The following is an 18,617-nucleotide window of genomic DNA, read 5'->3' on the forward strand; positions in this document are numbered from 1 at the left end:
CAAATTGCTGATTAAGTAGAAGGTTTCTCCCCCACTGACTCCAGTGGGGCCATGGGTGATTTCCAGTAGACTAGTGAAACTGGTCCACATGGATTGAATTTAATTTCTTCCTCCTTCATGGGCTTGCGTCCTGCAGGTTTCAAAGTTGCTGATGAGTAACCAACAGGCCACAGCAATCACAGAATCAAAGTCTCTTTTATAATCGCCCTTCATCACCTCTCTTAAGCATGTACTCCTATCTTACTTGTATATATTATAGGTTTAGGATTTTCCCCTTCCGGTGCTTTGAATGCCCTTGAAGGCATTTTTCCTTGAGTTTAGTCAAGGAAGGCACACGGCCCCTTGAACAACTTCAAACAGTGGGAAAGCGTTCTCGGGCCAGAAGCATGGGCCCAGGTTGGCTTCTAAGATTGCTTTCACGTTTATAGTATCAATGGCGGAATTCACATTTTCCAAAGAGTCGTGAAATCTGAGTGAAATAGCCTCTCAACATTAACTTAGAAATATTACTTTAAGAATATATTGTTTGGACTCCTCTCCAAAATCCTACCTCTGAATCTCAAAACGGAGATTTCAAATTGCCTGCTTGTCACCATCAACTAGAGTTCAAAGGGATGGCTTTGCCACCCCTCCCTGCCAGGCTCAAGGCTGCAAGAGGACATCAAGGTTCTCTTATTTTCTCTTGCCTTTGAGATAGAGCCCAGGCTCGTCCTCTGGAGCCCTATGGATGGGGCTCAGATCTGTTCATTATTTCTCAGGCAGATTTTCCCCACTATCTTCTTTTCTCTGGGCATCACTCTCCTGGGTTGAATCTTAAATACCGTTTTATTCCAACCATTTCAGAAGCCTTAGTGCAGAAAGACGATCAGCTCTGAGTTTTCAATGCAACAACAAAAAAAAGAAAACAGTGGTCATAGAGCAGTTCAGTAAATATTTCGACCATCTGCTGGGAGGAAGGCCTTATGGAACACAAAGGAGTCAGACATGAATTCTGTTTCAAAGAGCCTACAGTCCAGAAGGTTCCTCAAATCGCTCCTGCTTAGTTATCCCCATTCATAATATTGGATAATGTCCCACCGCTACACGGAGTGAGTTTCTGGGAGAATTGAAGGAAATAGATGACTTTCTCTCCCTTTCCTTCTGCTACTACAGTGGGGCTGATCTATAGGAACCCAGGGGAGAGAGGAGGGAACATTGAGTTTATTCTCCAGGAATATAGAAAACGAGATTAGAGAACTGAAGTGGATTACAGAGGCCCAGGGGCCCAGAGAGGCTGCAACTTCTCCCCAGAGACTCAGAGAAAGCACCGCTGGCCAGAAAGAAGTTTCTGGGCAGCCTGGTTCCATGGTCTGATCGATGTCAATGAATGGAAAGATACGATGAGCTGTCTGTGAATGGTGCTGCCTTTATTTGTTTTGCAGACTAATCCAAGCCTCAGCAGCCACATACTTACTGCAAAGCCTTGGTAAATCCCTGAATTCTGTGATCCTCCTGCATAGCAAGAAGAGTGACGGGGCACTTCCTCTACCCACAGCACATGCAGCTTCCTGATAGTTTTGAGACGTTGACGGGGCAAAGTCTTCCTTCCCTTCCTCAGTGCCTCCATCTGACTTGGCTTCTCCCCACAGCACCCTCCGTACCACACACTGTTGGCTGTTTGAGCAGAACACGGCACGAGGGTTTCATCTGTCCCTCTCCCCTTCCTTCTAACATCTCAAACTCAGAGAGAGGAAAAAAAAAAAAAGGCGCCCTGGATTTTCATGCCAAGCCCCTTTGGGTCTAAAATCCTCACTTCTTTATTTCCCTCCCTCTTTCCTTCGATTTTCTAGTTCCTTGCTCCTTAGAAACTAGTAAACCAGTGATGACAGGCACCCTTTGAATTTGTCTTTGAACCCTTCTGCGAAATTCCAAAGTATTCATGTGTGATGCATTAAATTCTCCAAGTGTGCAAGCCAGGCCTTAAATATTACAGAGCTCCGTTGGGAAAAGGCACTCTTTTCAGACCCCTGAGGCCATCCTTTGGGTACCGAATAGGCAACCTGTTGCTACCTAAAGAGTTAAGACAATTTCCAAAGCATTATCACACCCATAGCATGGAGCCCATTTGTTTGGGGAAAAAAAAATACTCGTGGGCCAACTTGTCCTTAACAGCAGAGCCAAGAGAGGACAGGTACTACTAGATGCATTTTGTAAGTGGGAAACTGAGAACACAGGAAACCTATCAGACGTGTTCAAGGCTGTTCCAAAAATAGATGGCAAAGCAAGGACAGAGCCCGCAGGGAAGGCTCCCAAAATTTTAATCACTTTTTAAACTATACCCATTACTGCCATAGGTCTTGCGTTTGAATTAGTTTTGTCTTCCTCCCAAAGAACCCTACATATGTGAATTATTAATCCATATATCTGTCTTTAATTAGTGGCATATAAGCTTACCAGCCAGTGCTTCTTGATGAGAACAACCAGTTCTAACCCAAGTTATTCTGATTCGAGACAGCAAGTATGAGAAGTGGCAGTTTCATTGAACTAAGCAGCCTTTCTCTGGGCAAACACACCCTTTTTCTTCAGCTTTTTGAAATACTGAGAAATCAGTCCTAGACATCATTCCCCACTTTTTGAACTCTTAGTTTCCCAAGGACTCTAGATCAGCACCCACTGGCCTTGTAAACGCCGGGGCGCCAGGATCTCCCAGAGGGCGTGTTCCAACACAGACCCCTCCGTCCCTCTACATCCCACCTGAGCTTTGGATTCTGTAGGCCTGGAAATTGGTATTATTAACAAGTTTCCAGCTGCTGCTGAAGATGCTGGTTCAGGGGCCACACTCTGAGAACCATTGCTCCATCTGTTGCCTAAGATGCGGCCTCTTTGATGCTGCCTCTTGGTCCCTATCCGTATACCAGTGGAGCTGGGTTCTCCCCTGCAAGCCTGGCAGTGAGCGGCCCTGGGAGAGAAGGCAGGCCCTGCCTCTGCCACCAGAGCTGCTACCAGCCCCAGGCCCCTCCTCTGTGAGAGCCAGGCCCCTCTCCCTGACGGATTGTCCATGGCCTTGCAGCCTGTTTTCTCCTTTTGCTGGGCTCCTGCTGGAAGCAGGAGGTTAGCAGCAGGGGACCGCAGGAGGCCTGTTCTTATCTTGGGATCTTTTCCTGAGCTCTAAGTAAGCAAATGTTTATACACACAGCTGACCCAAATTAGCTGGAGCCGTGGGGACAGAAATAGGAACAGCCCCTAACTAAACTCCGCGGCGAGAACATGAATTCCCCTGTGAGAAGCGATTCATCTTCCTCCAGGCGGAATGAGTTAGACGTGGGGTTGACTGAATTTACAACCGTATTTTAATTTGAGATCACATTGACTTATTATTTTTTTTAATTTAGAAATCCAAATTCCTTTTCAATCCTAAATGTCAACGTCCCTTAAATACAAAATTGTGCCATTGGATACTCCCAGGGCTGGCAGCAAAGGAGGTCCTTTCTTCCAAAAAGTCAACTGGGATAGGGGGTGCATTATGGCTTTCGCCGGCCCTCAGGGGAGGTGGCTAAAACCCACATTCTCTGGAATCACAGAAAAGGCAAATGTCAATCACAGGGCCCATGGCAAGCCAAATGGTACCCCACGTAACACCCCTTAAGCCATGAAAAGAAGAGCGTGGGGTAAAGCAGTGTGTGGATGTTTTAGCTTCCTTCCCAAGTTCTGGCTAAATGGGCGTAGCCTCTCCCACCCTGGGGCAGAAGATCCCAGAAGACCTTTGTGCTCCTGACCCTGGAGAACTGGACTGTACAATCATTTCACAGGGGAATAGTTAACACCAAGAAGTGATGATTTATAGCTCTGCAAGCTAAGATACAGGAAACACAGTGTTTCGTAGAAGAATTAATAAGTTCCGCAAATAAGAATTGAAAAGCCTCAGGGATAAGAGAACCAGATGAACTGCCCCTAAGTCCTAAGCCCAATTAAAACCAATTGAGTTTGGAATGTAAGAGCGATCTCAAGATAGATTCATGCTGTTCCCTTAGGGTTGCTTCTTAAGGCAAAGGCTGTGTTGCTCTTTTTAACCACTTAATAAGGCCACACTGAGATCAGTTCCTTTTCTGGATTATGGAAGAGATTAAGCCGCACCAATATATAATACCCACTTAGGTGACCCCCAGACTGTCAGACAGAGGTGCAGACCTATGGGTTCAGGTTGTACAGACTCATCAGGGCCCGCTGGACTTCAAGCAGATTCGTAGCATCTGGCTGCCTGGGGAAATGGGAGATGGTTTCAAAACTCCATCAATATAAATTGCAACTGTGATCAAGTGCAAATAACGGCAAGCCTCCTGACTCAGGATGAGGGTCAGACCCAAATCAGAGAAAATGCGTGAGCAACGCGGCAGGCCTGCACAGTTTTCCAGATGATTCCTCAGAGCCACTGAGTGAGGAGACAGGGAGGGGGAAAGCGGCCATTGAAAAGGACAGGGTTGGCAGAGAGGCTCATTTTAAGCATGAAAAGCAGCAAAGAGAAACGGGGGCTGTTAGATCCGTGGGAAATAAGATAGTCAAGCAACGGGTGATTCTTTTTTTCCTATAAGGAAGGAAGCCTCTTAGTCTCTGGTCAGATCGAGGAGAATAGTGTGCTTGTCCATTCTCCTCGGCACGAGGCAGCCAGCTGGGACTACTCTGTGCGTTCCTTTGGTCAACATGGCAGATGTCGGGGTGAGACAGGAAGACTTAGAGATGCCTTAGTAGCTTCCCAGGCAGCATCCTCAGTAGAGGATAACGTGGTCGATCAGTTGCCAGGACCACAGTGGAGTCTGCCTGCTGTCCAGCAAGCCCGTCTGAGAGCTGGGCTCAAATTCGGCATGGTCTTAAGGCTGAATGAGGCACACACACTCACGCACATGCACACACACACACATTCACACACACACACACACACACACACACACACACACACACACACAGCCCCAAGTGCCCATCTGGCTAGAAATCCAATTTTTTTATGCCAGCCAAGGTTTGGAAGAATATTTTCTTGCCTGCCGCTTGAGAGTTGACATCTGTAGGAGTGAATATTAGAAACCTGGATCACGTGATTCGCCCACTTGTCCAGACCTACTATCCAGAAAACTATCTGATGCAATTCTCTAACCTCTGAACCGCCTCATCACTTCTGATGAAAGGTGGTCCTTTACGGCTTCTGGTTGCAATTGTTCCAGGGGATCAGGAAAAGCAGTAAAAAGGTAGAATTTTGCTGAGTGATGTTCTACTGCTTTGCAAAGTCAAAAGTTCAGTGCATCGTCCTGAGGAGTTGCTGGGAGCTGGGAAGGGGAGCAGTGGGTCTTGGAAAGAAGGGAGGCTGGCGTTCGGTCCAGGTTGTTTCCGGCTGCTGTGAGCTGTGAGGGACCAGTGCCCTGTCGACTGGTTGTTAGTGTTTTGAGCATCACACCCTGAAAGAAGTTAGGTTGTCAGAAGACCTAGGCTCCTAGCCCTACCTGTGTGACCCTGGGAGAGGCAGTCCCGTTCCGTGGACCTCCGTTTCCCCATTCCGCTCAGGCTTGGAGCTGTATTTCACCATCTCCAAGGTCCCTTCCAGCCCTCAGAGTCTGATTCTGTGCTTCTCACTCACTGCCCTTTGGTTGCACGTTCCTACCCCACCAGCCAACTCCCTGACCCAAAGGACAAGTCCCCTCCTGCAACGTGGGACGAGGTTCCTCCACAGACTGCAGTCTCCACCCAGACTTGCGCACTCAAGGGCAGAGCGAAGTCAAACAGGGTGGTAGTCACCCCAGTCTCCCCTAAAGCTAGAGCATTGCCTGGTCTCCTCCCCCAGACCTGTCCCTCCTCAGCATCTTGGAATGCCCTGTCTCTGCCACTTCTCTTCCTGTCGCGTATTCTGTCTCTGCTGCTCCTCTTGTTTGAGGCTGACGTCCGCCTTCCTCTGGATTCTCCGGCTGCAGGGAAGCTGGTGACCTCCAGGCCTTTCCTCTTCCATTGCTTGTGGCCTGATGAAGGCCATCACATGTCCATCACATCTCCACTGTGCACCGCTCAGCAAGCACACCGGCAAGCACCGCGACGCCGCTCCCAGCCCCAAGCCCTCTCTGCTCACGTCTGTGTCTTTCTGTTTCAGCCCTGAAAAGCCCACCTGAATTCCATGAGCAAAGAAAACGTTTGGATAGTGGCAAGGTAACTGTTTGCAAACTTCCCACCTTCCTGAACTCAGGCCCCAGCCTCTGGATCTCTGAATGCTAAGCTTGGGGGAAAGCGGGTAGAATTTCTCCTGCAAACTCAACCGATTTGCTGGTCCCCTCCCCGCACACCATGTGGAATCTTCCTCCTAGAAACTGAAAACTGTGGAAATGGGATCAATAGTATTGGCTTTGAAGCTACTGTTTATTAGCTTTAAGAAAATGTCCCCCATCTTTCTGATGTCAGGGGGTATCCCTGCAAGGATGCGGTGGGGGTCAGAGAGACATGAAACAGGGAGGTAAGGTGTGTCGGCAAGCTGCCCTCTCTTTCGTGACAGGCTTTTCTCAGCAACAATCAGATTATTTTAAATCCAATTCAGTGGTAGGGTAGGGCCTGCAGATACAGAGCTTATTCGTGGCTATTTAAAGGCAAAGGGAATTCTATTTGTTTCTCTTTCTCTTAGCATTTGAGGGGGGGAATCGGTGTATATTCTGTACCTCCAGAGCAAATCTCCGCCACTTGAATTTATCAATACAGTAAGTGCTATTGAGCAAGCATCAGCAGTGTATGTAGAAGGAAAGGCCATTAGGTATCTTTCTCCTGGGACGTCTTAGCCTGGCAACTAGTGAGGGGAGGGGCTGGAAGAAGGAGCAGAGCCCTGGGACTCTTCAGAGTCACTCGTGAGAGGCTGGGGTTCCTTACTGCCTGGAGAATAATTGTCTTTCATCAGAACTGGAGTGATCCCCAGACTCCTCTCGGGGGCCCATTAAGAGATTCAGGATAGTGGGGTAAAAACCCAGAACTAGAAATCAGAGCCCTGAGGTCCAGTTGTGGCCCTGTCACAGCCAGCGCCGTCCCTACAGACAACTCCATCATCAAGAAAGCCACGAGACTCAGTAAATAACTCATCTCTAAGTGTCCTCCCAGCTTACAGTGGGTCTCGGTCTGCAGGATTTACATTTTCACGTCTTGAGAGAGAGATCAAGGGCAAAACAGGAGGGGGGCACATGTTGTCATGTTATACTGGATGGATTGAGGTTACATTTCATCTCTGACTCTAGTTAATTTCTGACTCTTTTAAGAGGCAATGGAGGGCTTCCCTGGTGGCGCAGTGGTTGGGAGTCCGCCTGCCGATGCAGGGGACACGGGTTCGTGCCCCGGTCCGGGAAGATCCCACATGCCGCGGAGCGGCTGGGCCCGTGAGCCATGGCCGCTGAGCCTGCGCGTCCGGAGCGTGTGCTCCGCAACGGGAGAGGCCACAACAGTGAGATGCCCGCGTACCGGAAAAAAAAAAAAAAAGAGGCAGTGGAATAGGATTGGCTCTCATGCAAAAGCAGTGTAGTATCATCACAGTTTTATTAATATTTTATAATTAGGTACCTGCCTGGCCTTTAAGTGTGGAGCGCTGAGGTGGACCCAAGCTTTTGACCTCTGTGTCTTATTTTTCTATCCTAAAATTATTAGAGGTCTTTGTGAGCCCTCCTTCATCAAGACATAGGAGAACAGAGATATTTGCATGTTGCATTTGTCAAACAAACAACAAACAAAAAGAGACATTTTCCCTTTGAGAGAAAAGGGGTTTCTTTTAAAGTTAAAACTAGGTGACTCAAGTGTATGAGGCTGATAGCAGAATTAATTCTGTGTGTGTGTCTGACAGGCTGAAGACACCCTGAAGCACAAGGTCAGAAACAGGTCCGACCGTGCAGACGTGGTGAAAATGCACATACTCCAAGGTAAGGTTGCCCAGAGTCATAAACTGGGGCCCATCAGTGGGAATGGAGCGTGGGCCGTTTTCCGGTGTCCTTTGTCTCTGCACAATTGCTAACTCCCCTTAGAAAGGGTCCCCTGCCATTCCAAAGTGGTGGTTTTGAGCTCTCATCTAGTCATTTGAGGCCATGTAGACGGTCAAATTGGGAAGCCATATAGAGGCCAAGAAGTACCAGACCTGGCATTCATTCTGGGCTGTGCCCCCTCCCAGTTTTCTCTGAGCACATAGGGAGTGTCCAACATATATCAGCTTCCTTTAAAATGTCCATCCTTCATACCAGTAATAAATGTCTAGTATTGTATCAAAAAAATAATAATCAGACATACAAAGATTTATGTACAGTGGCGTTTATCATGTCATTACTTTAAATAGCGACACAGTGAAATCAGTGGAACGTCAGAAAATAGTAGAGAGACTGAATAAATTATGCACCATCCGTGTGATTAAATAACTTGCAGCTACCACAAATGAGGCTTTAGAAGAATCGTGTTTTAATGAGAAAAGGCTCCTTAGTGAGGAGACCAGAAAACAAAACTATATTTACAGTCAAAATCGGGGAGGCAAAAATATATACATAAATTGTATTTACAGTCAGATTCTATGATGAAGAAATACAGACTTACCAATAAATACTGTATAAGTAATTAAGAAAGATGCCCAGTTATTAAAAACAGTTGACCCTAAGTGGGGAGTTTCCTAATGCTTTCACTTCTTTTGCATAATGTTTTAGCGTTTTCCATACTTACGACAATACGTATGTATAATATTATAATCAAGAAAGCATCATCTGTTGTATCAGGCCAGTCTTGAATTAAAATATCAGGCTATGAACCACAGAAACCCCAAGTTTAGTCTCTGTTGGTTCCCATGAAACCCACCCTTCCCCCCCACAGAAACTGGAAATTGGCTCCCTGGTGCACAAAGGATCTACTAGATTATAAATGACCCTTGCCCTCCAAGGGTTCATGGTCTGATTTTGGAAATAGCAATATAAGATTAGGGACCAATGCTTGTAACTGCTGGGGGTAGTCGAAGCAGAAGGAAGCTATAAGAACAGGAGTCAGGAAGACTTTGTTAGGGCCGGGAAACAAAGTAAGCAAAGGTACAAAGGTGACCTCAGGAAGATGGGGGGCGGGGGGCAGAAGGCGAAGGACCAGGCTCGCTGGAGTGGTAGTTTGGGCATCAACCATCTCAGGTCACGTAGGGGGTGGATTCAGTTTCTGGCGAGCCTGCGAAACTGGACTGAGAGATGGATGGAGAGGACCATCTTGAAGGGGATGCAAGAAAGGAGTGTTTTCTGAGGATGAATCCTGTATGGCTGTGCAGGATAGGTCAGAAAGATCCCTGAGGCAGGGGGTGTAGCAGAAGCCCTTGCACTGGCCTGACGGGTAGTTGGGAGAGGATTTGGGCTTAGAAACTTCCATTTTGGGGTTTGGAATATGGATGTTTTCTCCATCCCACATCGAGTGCTTTGCAGATGTAGCTTCTAAGCAAGGCTGACCTGTTGCAACCATGAGACATCCCTAGCCCTCCCCTGTGTGGAGAGTTCTAGAGCAGCGGCCAGACACTAAGCCTGGGTTAGTAGATGGATATTAATAGAACAATAGGACCAGGACGTCCGTAAAGGTCTCAACTTTTAAGTGTGCAGAGTTGAGCGGAAAGCTACAAACTCCCGTGGAACCCTAACTTCCAGTCCTGCGTTATAGCAACCACCGGCTCACAAGATTCTCTTCCACGTTCTTGCACAGAAATAAGTCTGGGCCTCACCCAAAGAGGAATAGAGCGGTGATTCAGGGCTTGTCAGTGACCTTTCCCACTCTCCCAAAGATGAGAAACTGCCTGTTGGATAAATTCAATTTTTTAAAATCCCTGTTTAATTAAATATTCCCCCCAAAAAAATTGTTTTTCTTTTACAGCTGGACCTGGACATTTGAATCAGTTAGTAACACAACTTCAACAAGTCTAAAACTCTTGAGAAGTCACGCTACTACAATTAATTATAATAATAGATAATATTTACTGCCAGCTCAGCCTGGGCCGGGCAATATGGAGACAGGCTTTGCATGCAAATGCTATAGTTTAGTGTCAGCAAGCAATACAGGCCCCGTGGACTACTTACTTACAGAATCGCCAAATTGCACATTTTTTTTTCCCCCAAATCCTCACAAAGCAAGTTTCTCTAACTCTTCTGTGCTTCTCTATTTGCCTTTATTTGGAAGTGTCTAGTCTTCGCTGCTAATCCATGTGAAATGAGGATGATTGCATTGAAAAATTATTAGGATGGTGGAGTACAATGTGTCAGAGTGTTTGGGTTACAAAAGCAAAAAAAAAAAACCCCACAAAAATAACATCGAATTCTAGAGCTGACCCTTTTGATTTTAACCCCTTAGGCTCCACTGCAGAGAGATCCGTTCCAACTGCTCAGATGAAGCTGAAAAGAGCCCGACTTGCAGATGACCTCAATGAAAAAATCGCTCTCCGGCCGGGGCCCCTGGAGCTGGTAGAGAAGAACATACTCCCTGTGGATTCTGCTGTGAAAGAGGCCATAAAGGGTAGGTAGCACAAATGAGTGGCACGCTTCCCTCCGTGCTGAGGTCCGAGGGCAGCCATGGCTCTGAAACGCTGGGGCCCTGGGGGTGAAGACCTCTCACTAGACAAGAGTCAATCCATGGGTCGCTGTTCCAGAGTGTTCCCCATAACCAGAGGTCCGGGGAGTAAGGAAGAAACTGAAACCCGCTCAGCCTCCAAAGTCAGGTTAACATAGACCAGTCTGGTTCTGCTCAAGCAGGTTGGGGAGCTGACTTGAGTTTAAACCTCAAAACATCTTCCCTGCAAGGTTCCATCACTTTGGGGTCATGGCACTCTCCGCCCTTCCTCTATAAAGGGGTGTAGACTGGCAGAGTGGGAAGAGCGCTGGACCTGAATGGGAAGACCTGGACGCCAAGCCCAGTTCGGGTGCTGGGGCTTGGGGCTTCCCCAGGTCCCTTCACTCCTCCAAGATGAAAACCCAACCAGCCCAACTCATCGGCTCTTGGGAGTGACGTTCAGTTCTTTAAGCACGTGAAAACTCTTTGACAACACACATGTGTGCTACACGGTTGAAGTACAGATACTGAAAGAGGAGACACAAACGTTAATTCTCTCATCAGCTGCATAAAATCATTTTGTAGACCTTTGGAACAGTTGAAGCCACATGGATCCAAACGGCCGGAGGGTCCTGAATTCATTCACAGAGGTGTTGAGGTGGAATCTGGGAAAACCATGGTAGAAGGAAGAAAGGGAATCCTGGCATTCCCACGGGCAAATTACACTCTTCCAGTGAAGCCTACAAAAGCTCTAAGAATTACTGATATATAACAAGCAATGCACATTTACATGTTTTGACACATTGTCCAATATTATGCATAAAGATGTTTTATTAAATGCTAAGTTCATTGTTAAACTTATCCACATTCTAAAGTCTTGCACCCAACCAGTCAGAGGCCAGCCACGTGAATTTTGTATTTGGAACCCGTAAATATGGAAGAATCAACTCTAGGGGAGACAGTATCCTCATCACTGCCCATTAAATATCCCACCATGGTTTTCTCTCTTCTTTACTCTCTCTGTCCACACTAAATATCTTGTGCCTTTGAACTTGGACTAGCCCAGTCAACAGTACACCATCCCCATCTTTACCTTGATGAGATCTAGGACAGAAAAGATCTCTATCGCATATCTCTTATCATTTATTGAAACATTATATTTATTCCATGCATGCAAATTTATCTTTGATTTTTATACGATAGGCAAAATATCTCATTTTAAATCGCCTTCTTTGGTTTATAGAGAGATGATGTTTTTCCATGGGCTCTTGTGTCATTGGCAATTCGTGGCTATTCCTTTTTTCTACTGGGCATTTTCTTCCCTCACTATAAAAGCTATTTATATATATTGAAAAAAAAAAAAAAAGCTGATCCTCCATCTGTCACAGGTATTACACATCCTTTTACCAGCATGTCCTTTGCCTTTTATTGTTGGCTTTGTTTGTTGTTTGTTTGTTCGTTTCTGTCCTTTGCCTTTTGATTTTGTGTGTAGTGTATTTTACCTGTAGCAGTTTTAAATTTCTGTATCGTGCAATCTCTTAATCTTTTACTTTGTAGTTTCTGAATTTGTTATTGCTTATCAAAAACACTTCCTACCTCAAGAATAGAGTTATTCACCTATACTGTCTTCTAACACGTATATACTTCATTTTTATATTTCAGTCTTTACTGCATATTACATTATTTCAGTGCACGGTTTAAGAGACAGGTCTAAGTTTCCTTTTTGCACAATTTTAGTGGTGTATTTTATAATTCGTCTTAATATCTGTCTTCACAAGTTTCTTTACATTGGTCTGATTTTTCTAATGTTTCTTGGCTACTCTCACAAGTATATGGTGGGTGAAATTTAGAATCAGTTTATTATATTCCAACTTCAATCCTATTAGAATTTTGTTTGGGATTGCAGTGAATTTATAGATTAGTTTATGGTGAATTCATAGGTTTAAAATATATTAATTCTTCTGAGGCAGAAAGATAGTATCTCTTTTCACGTCTACAAGTCTTCTTTTATTTCCCTTGGTAAGGTTTTTTAAAATAAATTCACATCAGTTATTACTTACATATTGGAAACCTCTTAATTTTGCACATTTATTTTGTAACTGGGCATCTTTGAAGATTTTCTTAATTGTTCCGATAGTATCTCATTTTATCTTTAATTGTTCGCGTGGACAATCACATCATCTACAAATAAGGAAGATGCGCCTCCTGTTTGTTTTTTCTTTCTGCCTTGGAGCGCTGGCTGGTTGTTGAAAAGCAACGTCGTGGAATTATTAATAAATTACACAATTAACATCATTTTAAAAGTTACATGCAGTATATTCATAATATAAATTCAATATAATTTTATGTATTTTATTTATAAATTAAATATTTTATTTGTAAGTGATATATGTTATAATAGTATAATATACTATACAAATCTAATTATATATATTTTATCATATATAAAATATTTATATCACGTAGATATATATCTTACATATAAAATTATATGTGTGAATTATATAAAGCACATATAATTTATATTATTTTGCATTATGCAATATTTCATTATATAATTTAAAAATTATTGCTATATTACATAGTAGACAATTATTATTCTTGGTACATTGCCAGTGCTTCAAAAGCAATATTATATAATGTTATATATTTGTTATGCTGATGATAACTTTTTTTTTTTTTTGGCTGCGTTGGGTCTTCGTTGCTGCACGCAGGCTTTTCTCTGGTTGTGGCGAGCGGGGGCTACTCTTCGTTGTGGTGCACGGGCTTCTCATTGCAGTGGCTTCTCTTGTTGTAGAGCACAGGCTCTAGGCACGCAGACTTCGGTAGTTGTGGCTCGCGGACTCTAGGGCACATGGGCTTCAGTAGTTGTGGTGCACGGGCTTAGTTGCTCTGTGGCACGTGGGATCTTCCCAGACCAGGGCTCGAACCCGTGTCCCCTGCATTGGCAGGCAGATTCTTCACCACTGCGCAATGAGGGAAGCCCAATGATAACATTTGTTGATTCAGTCTTCAGTGGGAATTCCTCCGGTCATTCACCTCTAAATATGACACTAACTCGTGCTGGAGGTAGATGTTCTAAGGAAGTGTTTCTCTATTCTGTTCCACTAAGAATAGCTTGCAGGATGGATGCTGAGTTGTTTAAATGCTTTCAACACGCATGAAAAGATGATCATATGGGCTTCTTTCTTTGATCTAGCAATGTGGTATTGCTATCTTTCCTAATCGTCCTTGGCATTTCTGGAAATAAATCCTCCTTGGATTTTTTTCCCTAGAAGTTGCTAGTATTTTATTTGAGACTTTACATCTCTTTTGTTGTTAGTTGGGATAACAGAGGCTGCTAAACAAACCACAAAATTTCAGCTGCTTAACCATAGACGTTTATCTCTTGTTCATAAACAGTCCAGAGAGGGTTTTCCTCGACAGCAAACCCTTCAGGCACTCAAGCTCCTTTGGTCTTGCTGCTCCACCATCCCCCAGAGCCAGGGTGGCAAACTTTTTCTTAAAGAATAAGCTGAGGTCTCTAAGCTGTCACAGCTACTCATCTCAGCTGCTGTAGTGGGAAAGGAGGCACAAGCAATATGTAAACAAATGGCCATGGCTGTGTTCCAATAAAACTTTATTTACAAAAACAGACAGCAGGCTCACAGGCCCTAATTTTGCCAACGTGTGCCCTACAGTCTCATCATCCTCTGGATCTAGCCAGTGAAGAGGAAAGAAAAACTGAAAAGGTCCACCCACACGTTTAAAAAGCCTCAACCTGGAGATGTACACATCGCTTCCACTCACATCCCACTGTGAAAACAGTACACACGGCTGGCAGGGGTGGTGTTCCCTGGCTGAACAGCGATTTCACAGCAATGTCTCTGTACTTCGGAAGGGGGAACATAAAATCTGATGAACAGCTTTTAGTTAAGAGTCTGAACAAGAGTCGTGCTGTGGGTACCAAAAAACGAGCATCTGAGAGGTAACTGACGTTGCATCATTAGATGACCAGTAGAATATGTCAGTGTGAACAAAAGGAAGAGTCAAAGATGACAGTGAGGTTTCCCTCTTGGTCAACTGAGTAAATGACAGCCATGTATCAAGAGTGGAGGAGCAGATCTGGGGAGAGATGATGAATTCCCGTTTCAACTGTTGCAGCTGATAGGTCTGCAGGAACTCCAAGGGCAGGGATTCGATAAGCAGTAGATTCTATCCAACTAGACTTCAGAAGGAAGTATTGGTCTAGAGCTGTAGACTTGCGAGACTTTAGTGTGTGCGGTAATTTAAACTGATGGACTCGATAAGCCTGCCCTTTCATTTATTGAGTTCTTCATTTAATATTTATGGAACATCTTCTACGTGTCTGACACTAGACAAACGTACAAAAATTTCTGCTCTAACAGAGCTTATATTATAGTGCAGGAGACACAGACAACACACAAAACCCATAAATAATTATATATCCCAATAAATGGTGATAGATGCTGTAAAAATAGAAGCTGCGCAGGGTACAGAGAATCAGGAGTGCCCGGTAGACGGGGTGTGAAGGGGGAGCTGGGGGTATGAAGGATGTATAAGAAGCAAAGAGGGCTAGGGGGCTCTCATGTAGGAACATGTAAGACAGAGGCAGGGATCTGTGAAGAATAGAGAGAAGGCATAGCTAGCGAAAGAGGTGGAGGATATAGGTTGACCTCATCCAAGGAACGTCCATGCCTCAGGCTCTCTAGCGGTAATCTTTCAATGTGCGTGAGTTCCTATGGGCAAGGCCGTGGCATCCTGTGAAGTGTCAGAGAGGCAGAGGGAGTTGCTCAGCGACCGGTTGTAGAGACGGCGCTCTGAGTAGCCCTTCCGGTGGTGGTGATGATGCCGACCCCTCACCTATCTGTCACTTCTTGGGGTCACATCATCCACCCTCGGTGAAGTGGTGACTCAGGGCTGTGGTTTTCTGTGTATCCTTCTCCTGGCATGGGTGTATTTTTCCTCCTCTGTGCACGTGCCTTTCCAGATGTGTTTACATTTTCCAGCTCCCTCTGCAGCTGTGCGTCTGTGTTTCTGCCAAGCCCTGAGCGAAACACTCATTGTCTCCCTCCCTCCCGGTTTTATTCAAGACCAACTCTTCTCCATCCCAAACATACAATAATCCAGAACCTCTCTCAGTGCAGGGAGGGAAGGATACTGTAAGACAGGGAACCAGCCCCTACTCTGGGATTTTTCTTCTCCTTCCCAGATGTCCCCCCTCTTGCACTCAGCTGAATGACTGTAGCAAATCGTTTCCCCCCAAACTTTCCTCTCCTTTCTGGGGTGCCAGCTAGTCATCCGTCTTCCAGCCTGCAAGTTTATTTTCTGAGTCAGGTAGAATTTTACAGATTCCCTGGGGAGGAAACATAGGCTTGTGTGACCAGAGTGACGCAATGTGGATGAAGAGGGGGCCTTGTGGTTTTACTGACACAGAAGGAGGCTTGGGGCGCCTCGTGGCTACATCTCAGAACATACACCTGTTTCCCTGTTTCTCCTTCTTAGAAAACCTCTAACAGCTACTCTCTCTCAGGCCAGAACTCCAGATACAACAAGTATAACATTATGTGGGAGTGATGATTTACGAGAACAGAGACTGTACACTGGAGTTGAGCCTGGCTTTGTTCTGCTTACACGTGGGCATTGTCACTTAGCATCCCTCAGTTTTGAGAGCCCTACTCCAAGCCTGTTAATCCTCTCTCTGGTCATCTGGGTGTCTTCTTAACTTGCCAGGAGCATCCCTTAGGTACCAAGGAAGCTGGCTTCTGCTTGGGTAAAAGAGAACCGCAGCTGGCTTTCCCAACTCTTCAAACAGTGGAAGGGTCCCGGCATCCTGCTCTAGTGGACAAGCCCCTCCCCCTGAAGTGTCCTCCTCTTTTCCTTGAACTGAGCCAGGCTTCCCACTTGAATCCCTGAGTCTGCTTTTCAGCTCTTTTTTTTTTTTTAATTGAACCTGTGATTCAGAGTATACAGCACCATTATCCAAGATAAAGCAGTTCTTTTTATCACCGTAACCCTTCGACACAGGAAAGCAACGTTTCTGTCCGCCAGGGATGGCCCAGGAGTCATCCATTTACAAGCGTCGTGTACATTTTTCTAGAAGATCCTACGCTAGTCTTCGCTCACCTGTAAGCCCAAGGCTCAGACTTTATAACTAAACAGAACAAAAATTCTTGTTTACTAAGTATCCAGTCATTCTTCAGAGACTCTGGAAGTCTGACCACTGTCCGATCATGCATCTTTAAGACAAATAGACAATAACCATGGCCTTAAGGCAGATGGTAGTGTCGTTTGCTTTGGCATAACTTTCTCGTGGACAAAATCTGTCATTCCATAATGAGAAGTTATTTCCAAAGCGCGAATAATCCTTGGGGCAAAGAAACACACGGAGGCATACGTGATAAATACTTTTCTGAGGAAGGTTCTGGAAAGGGGGTGGGAAAAGAGAAGTCGGAAGCCAGTAGCTTTGAGGGGGGCGGTGACAGGGAGGAAAGTTAGGGTGCTCTGAGACAGTGGTAACGTATCTTTGCCCACCTAAGAATTTGTTCCTGGAGAATTAGCCTCGAAAGCTGTTACGGGACAAGTGTTTATGCAGCTGAATTGTTTTTCACAACTCGTGTGTTCCTAGCATCAGGGTCTATCTAGAGACTTAAAGCCAATTTCTGAAGTGCCTGGGATCTGAGGAAAAAGAATGCTTGTTCCTCCAGAATTCCACTTTCATCGATTTCCATCCTAAAGGCATCTGACCCCCTGCAAGGGCAGTAGGTTCGGTCTTTGTTGGACGGCATAATCCATCTCCTCCGGACTGTGGTATCTTCAGTGTACTGAAGTCTCTTTAGGCAAGAGCCACTCTTAAACTATAGCTACTGTCACCGGCCCACCTCCTCCCTTAGGAAGTGGATTTGGCTTCAGTCTCTTCCAGGAGGACATGGGGAAGTCTGATCATGAATTAAAATAGCTGTCATGCGAACACCGCTCAGGCTTGCAAACAGATAAGCGAGCGAAGCTTGTTCTCACATTCCCACCCCATGCTTTCCAGCCCCTGGTGTGGGTCCCGGCGGAAAGGTAACCAGGACGCTAGCGATCGCATTTTCCTCTTGGAATTTTAAATGTTTATGCAGAGGAGAGTCCAACTGATTCATTCATCCAATCACTTCCGAGAAAGAGGGGGAAAGCGCCGAGTCACCAGGCCGAGATCCCCAAGGGGCCGGTGCCCAGAGACAGCCCCGTGGGCATAGCCTGGGGGTGAGTCAGGGCTTCCAGAAACAGGTCCTTGTCATCACAGCGCCTGACGTGTCTCCAGGGACAACAGCCAGCGCCCTACTCTCCCACAGCGGCCAGTGAGCCCCGCGCCCGCCGTGGGGGATTGGAGCAGGGGCCCAGGGCCACAGCACGGAGCCGACAGACTTTGCTTGTTCCTGAAGCAGCCAGATAAGGTGACCTTCGTCCCTCTACACCGAGCCCGCCTTGAACCAGGCAGGAGAGCGGGGAGCGCGCAGCCTTTCCTGTGACACTCCTCCTGCTCTGGGAAAGGTCTGTCTTTGCTTTCCCGGGAGGAACCTCTCAGTGTTTCTGGCTCCGGAGTTGGGCTGACCTTTGCAAAGCTGACCACAGGATAAACTGCCTCTTGGGTGGTCTTTGTTTTATTTTTTTAAATTTTTTTTGTGGTACGCGGGCCTCTCACTGCTGTGGCCTCTCCCATTGTGGAGCACAGGCTCCAGAGGCACAGGCTCAGCGGCCATGGCTCACGGGCCCAGACGCTCCGCGACATGTGGGATCCTCCCGGACCAGGGCACGAACCCGTGTCCCCGGCATCGTTAGGTGGACTCTCAACTACTGCGCCACCAGGGAAGCCCCCCTTTGTTTTATTTTTGATCGTGGTGAACTTGAGACAAGCAGACACTGCTACCAAAAACAATAATAACAACAACGGCAGCTAGAAATGACTGGACACGTGTGCGTCAGGGACCATGTGAATAACATATAAAACATGTAAAGCGCAGTGCTTTTACATGCGTTATTTTAATCCTCAAAACCCCGAGAGGTGACTATGATGATGTTGCCCGTTTGATAGATGGGGAAATTGAGGCTCTAAGAAG

The 18,617-nt window shown here is 45.9% G+C and overlaps 1 protein-coding gene across 5 annotated transcripts in view; it reads left to right on the forward strand.

Moving 5' to 3' along the window:
- Nucleotides 1-18,617, forward strand: part of MYOCD (myocardin) — a 255,330-nt gene that overhangs the window by 200,573 nt on the left and 36,140 nt on the right. For 4 of the 5 annotated variants that reach the window (XM_060290647.1, XM_030862330.2, XM_060290649.1 and 1 more), the window contains exons 3-5: nt 6,107-6,162; nt 7,823-7,898; nt 10,324-10,485. In XM_060290647.1, the coding sequence (XP_060146630.1) occupies nt 6,107-6,162; nt 7,823-7,898; nt 10,324-10,485 (294 nt within the window). Of the gene's footprint in view, nt 1-1,421; nt 1,466-6,106; nt 6,163-7,822; nt 7,899-10,323; nt 10,486-18,617 lie in introns of all 5 variants that reach the window. The other variant, XM_060290648.1, reaches the window with a different exon arrangement.

The sequence above is a fragment of the Globicephala melas genome, chromosome 20, assembly GCF_963455315.2.
Source record: "Globicephala melas chromosome 20, mGloMel1.2, whole genome shotgun sequence".
Lineage (NCBI taxonomy): Eukaryota > Metazoa > Chordata > Mammalia > Artiodactyla > Delphinidae > Globicephala > Globicephala melas.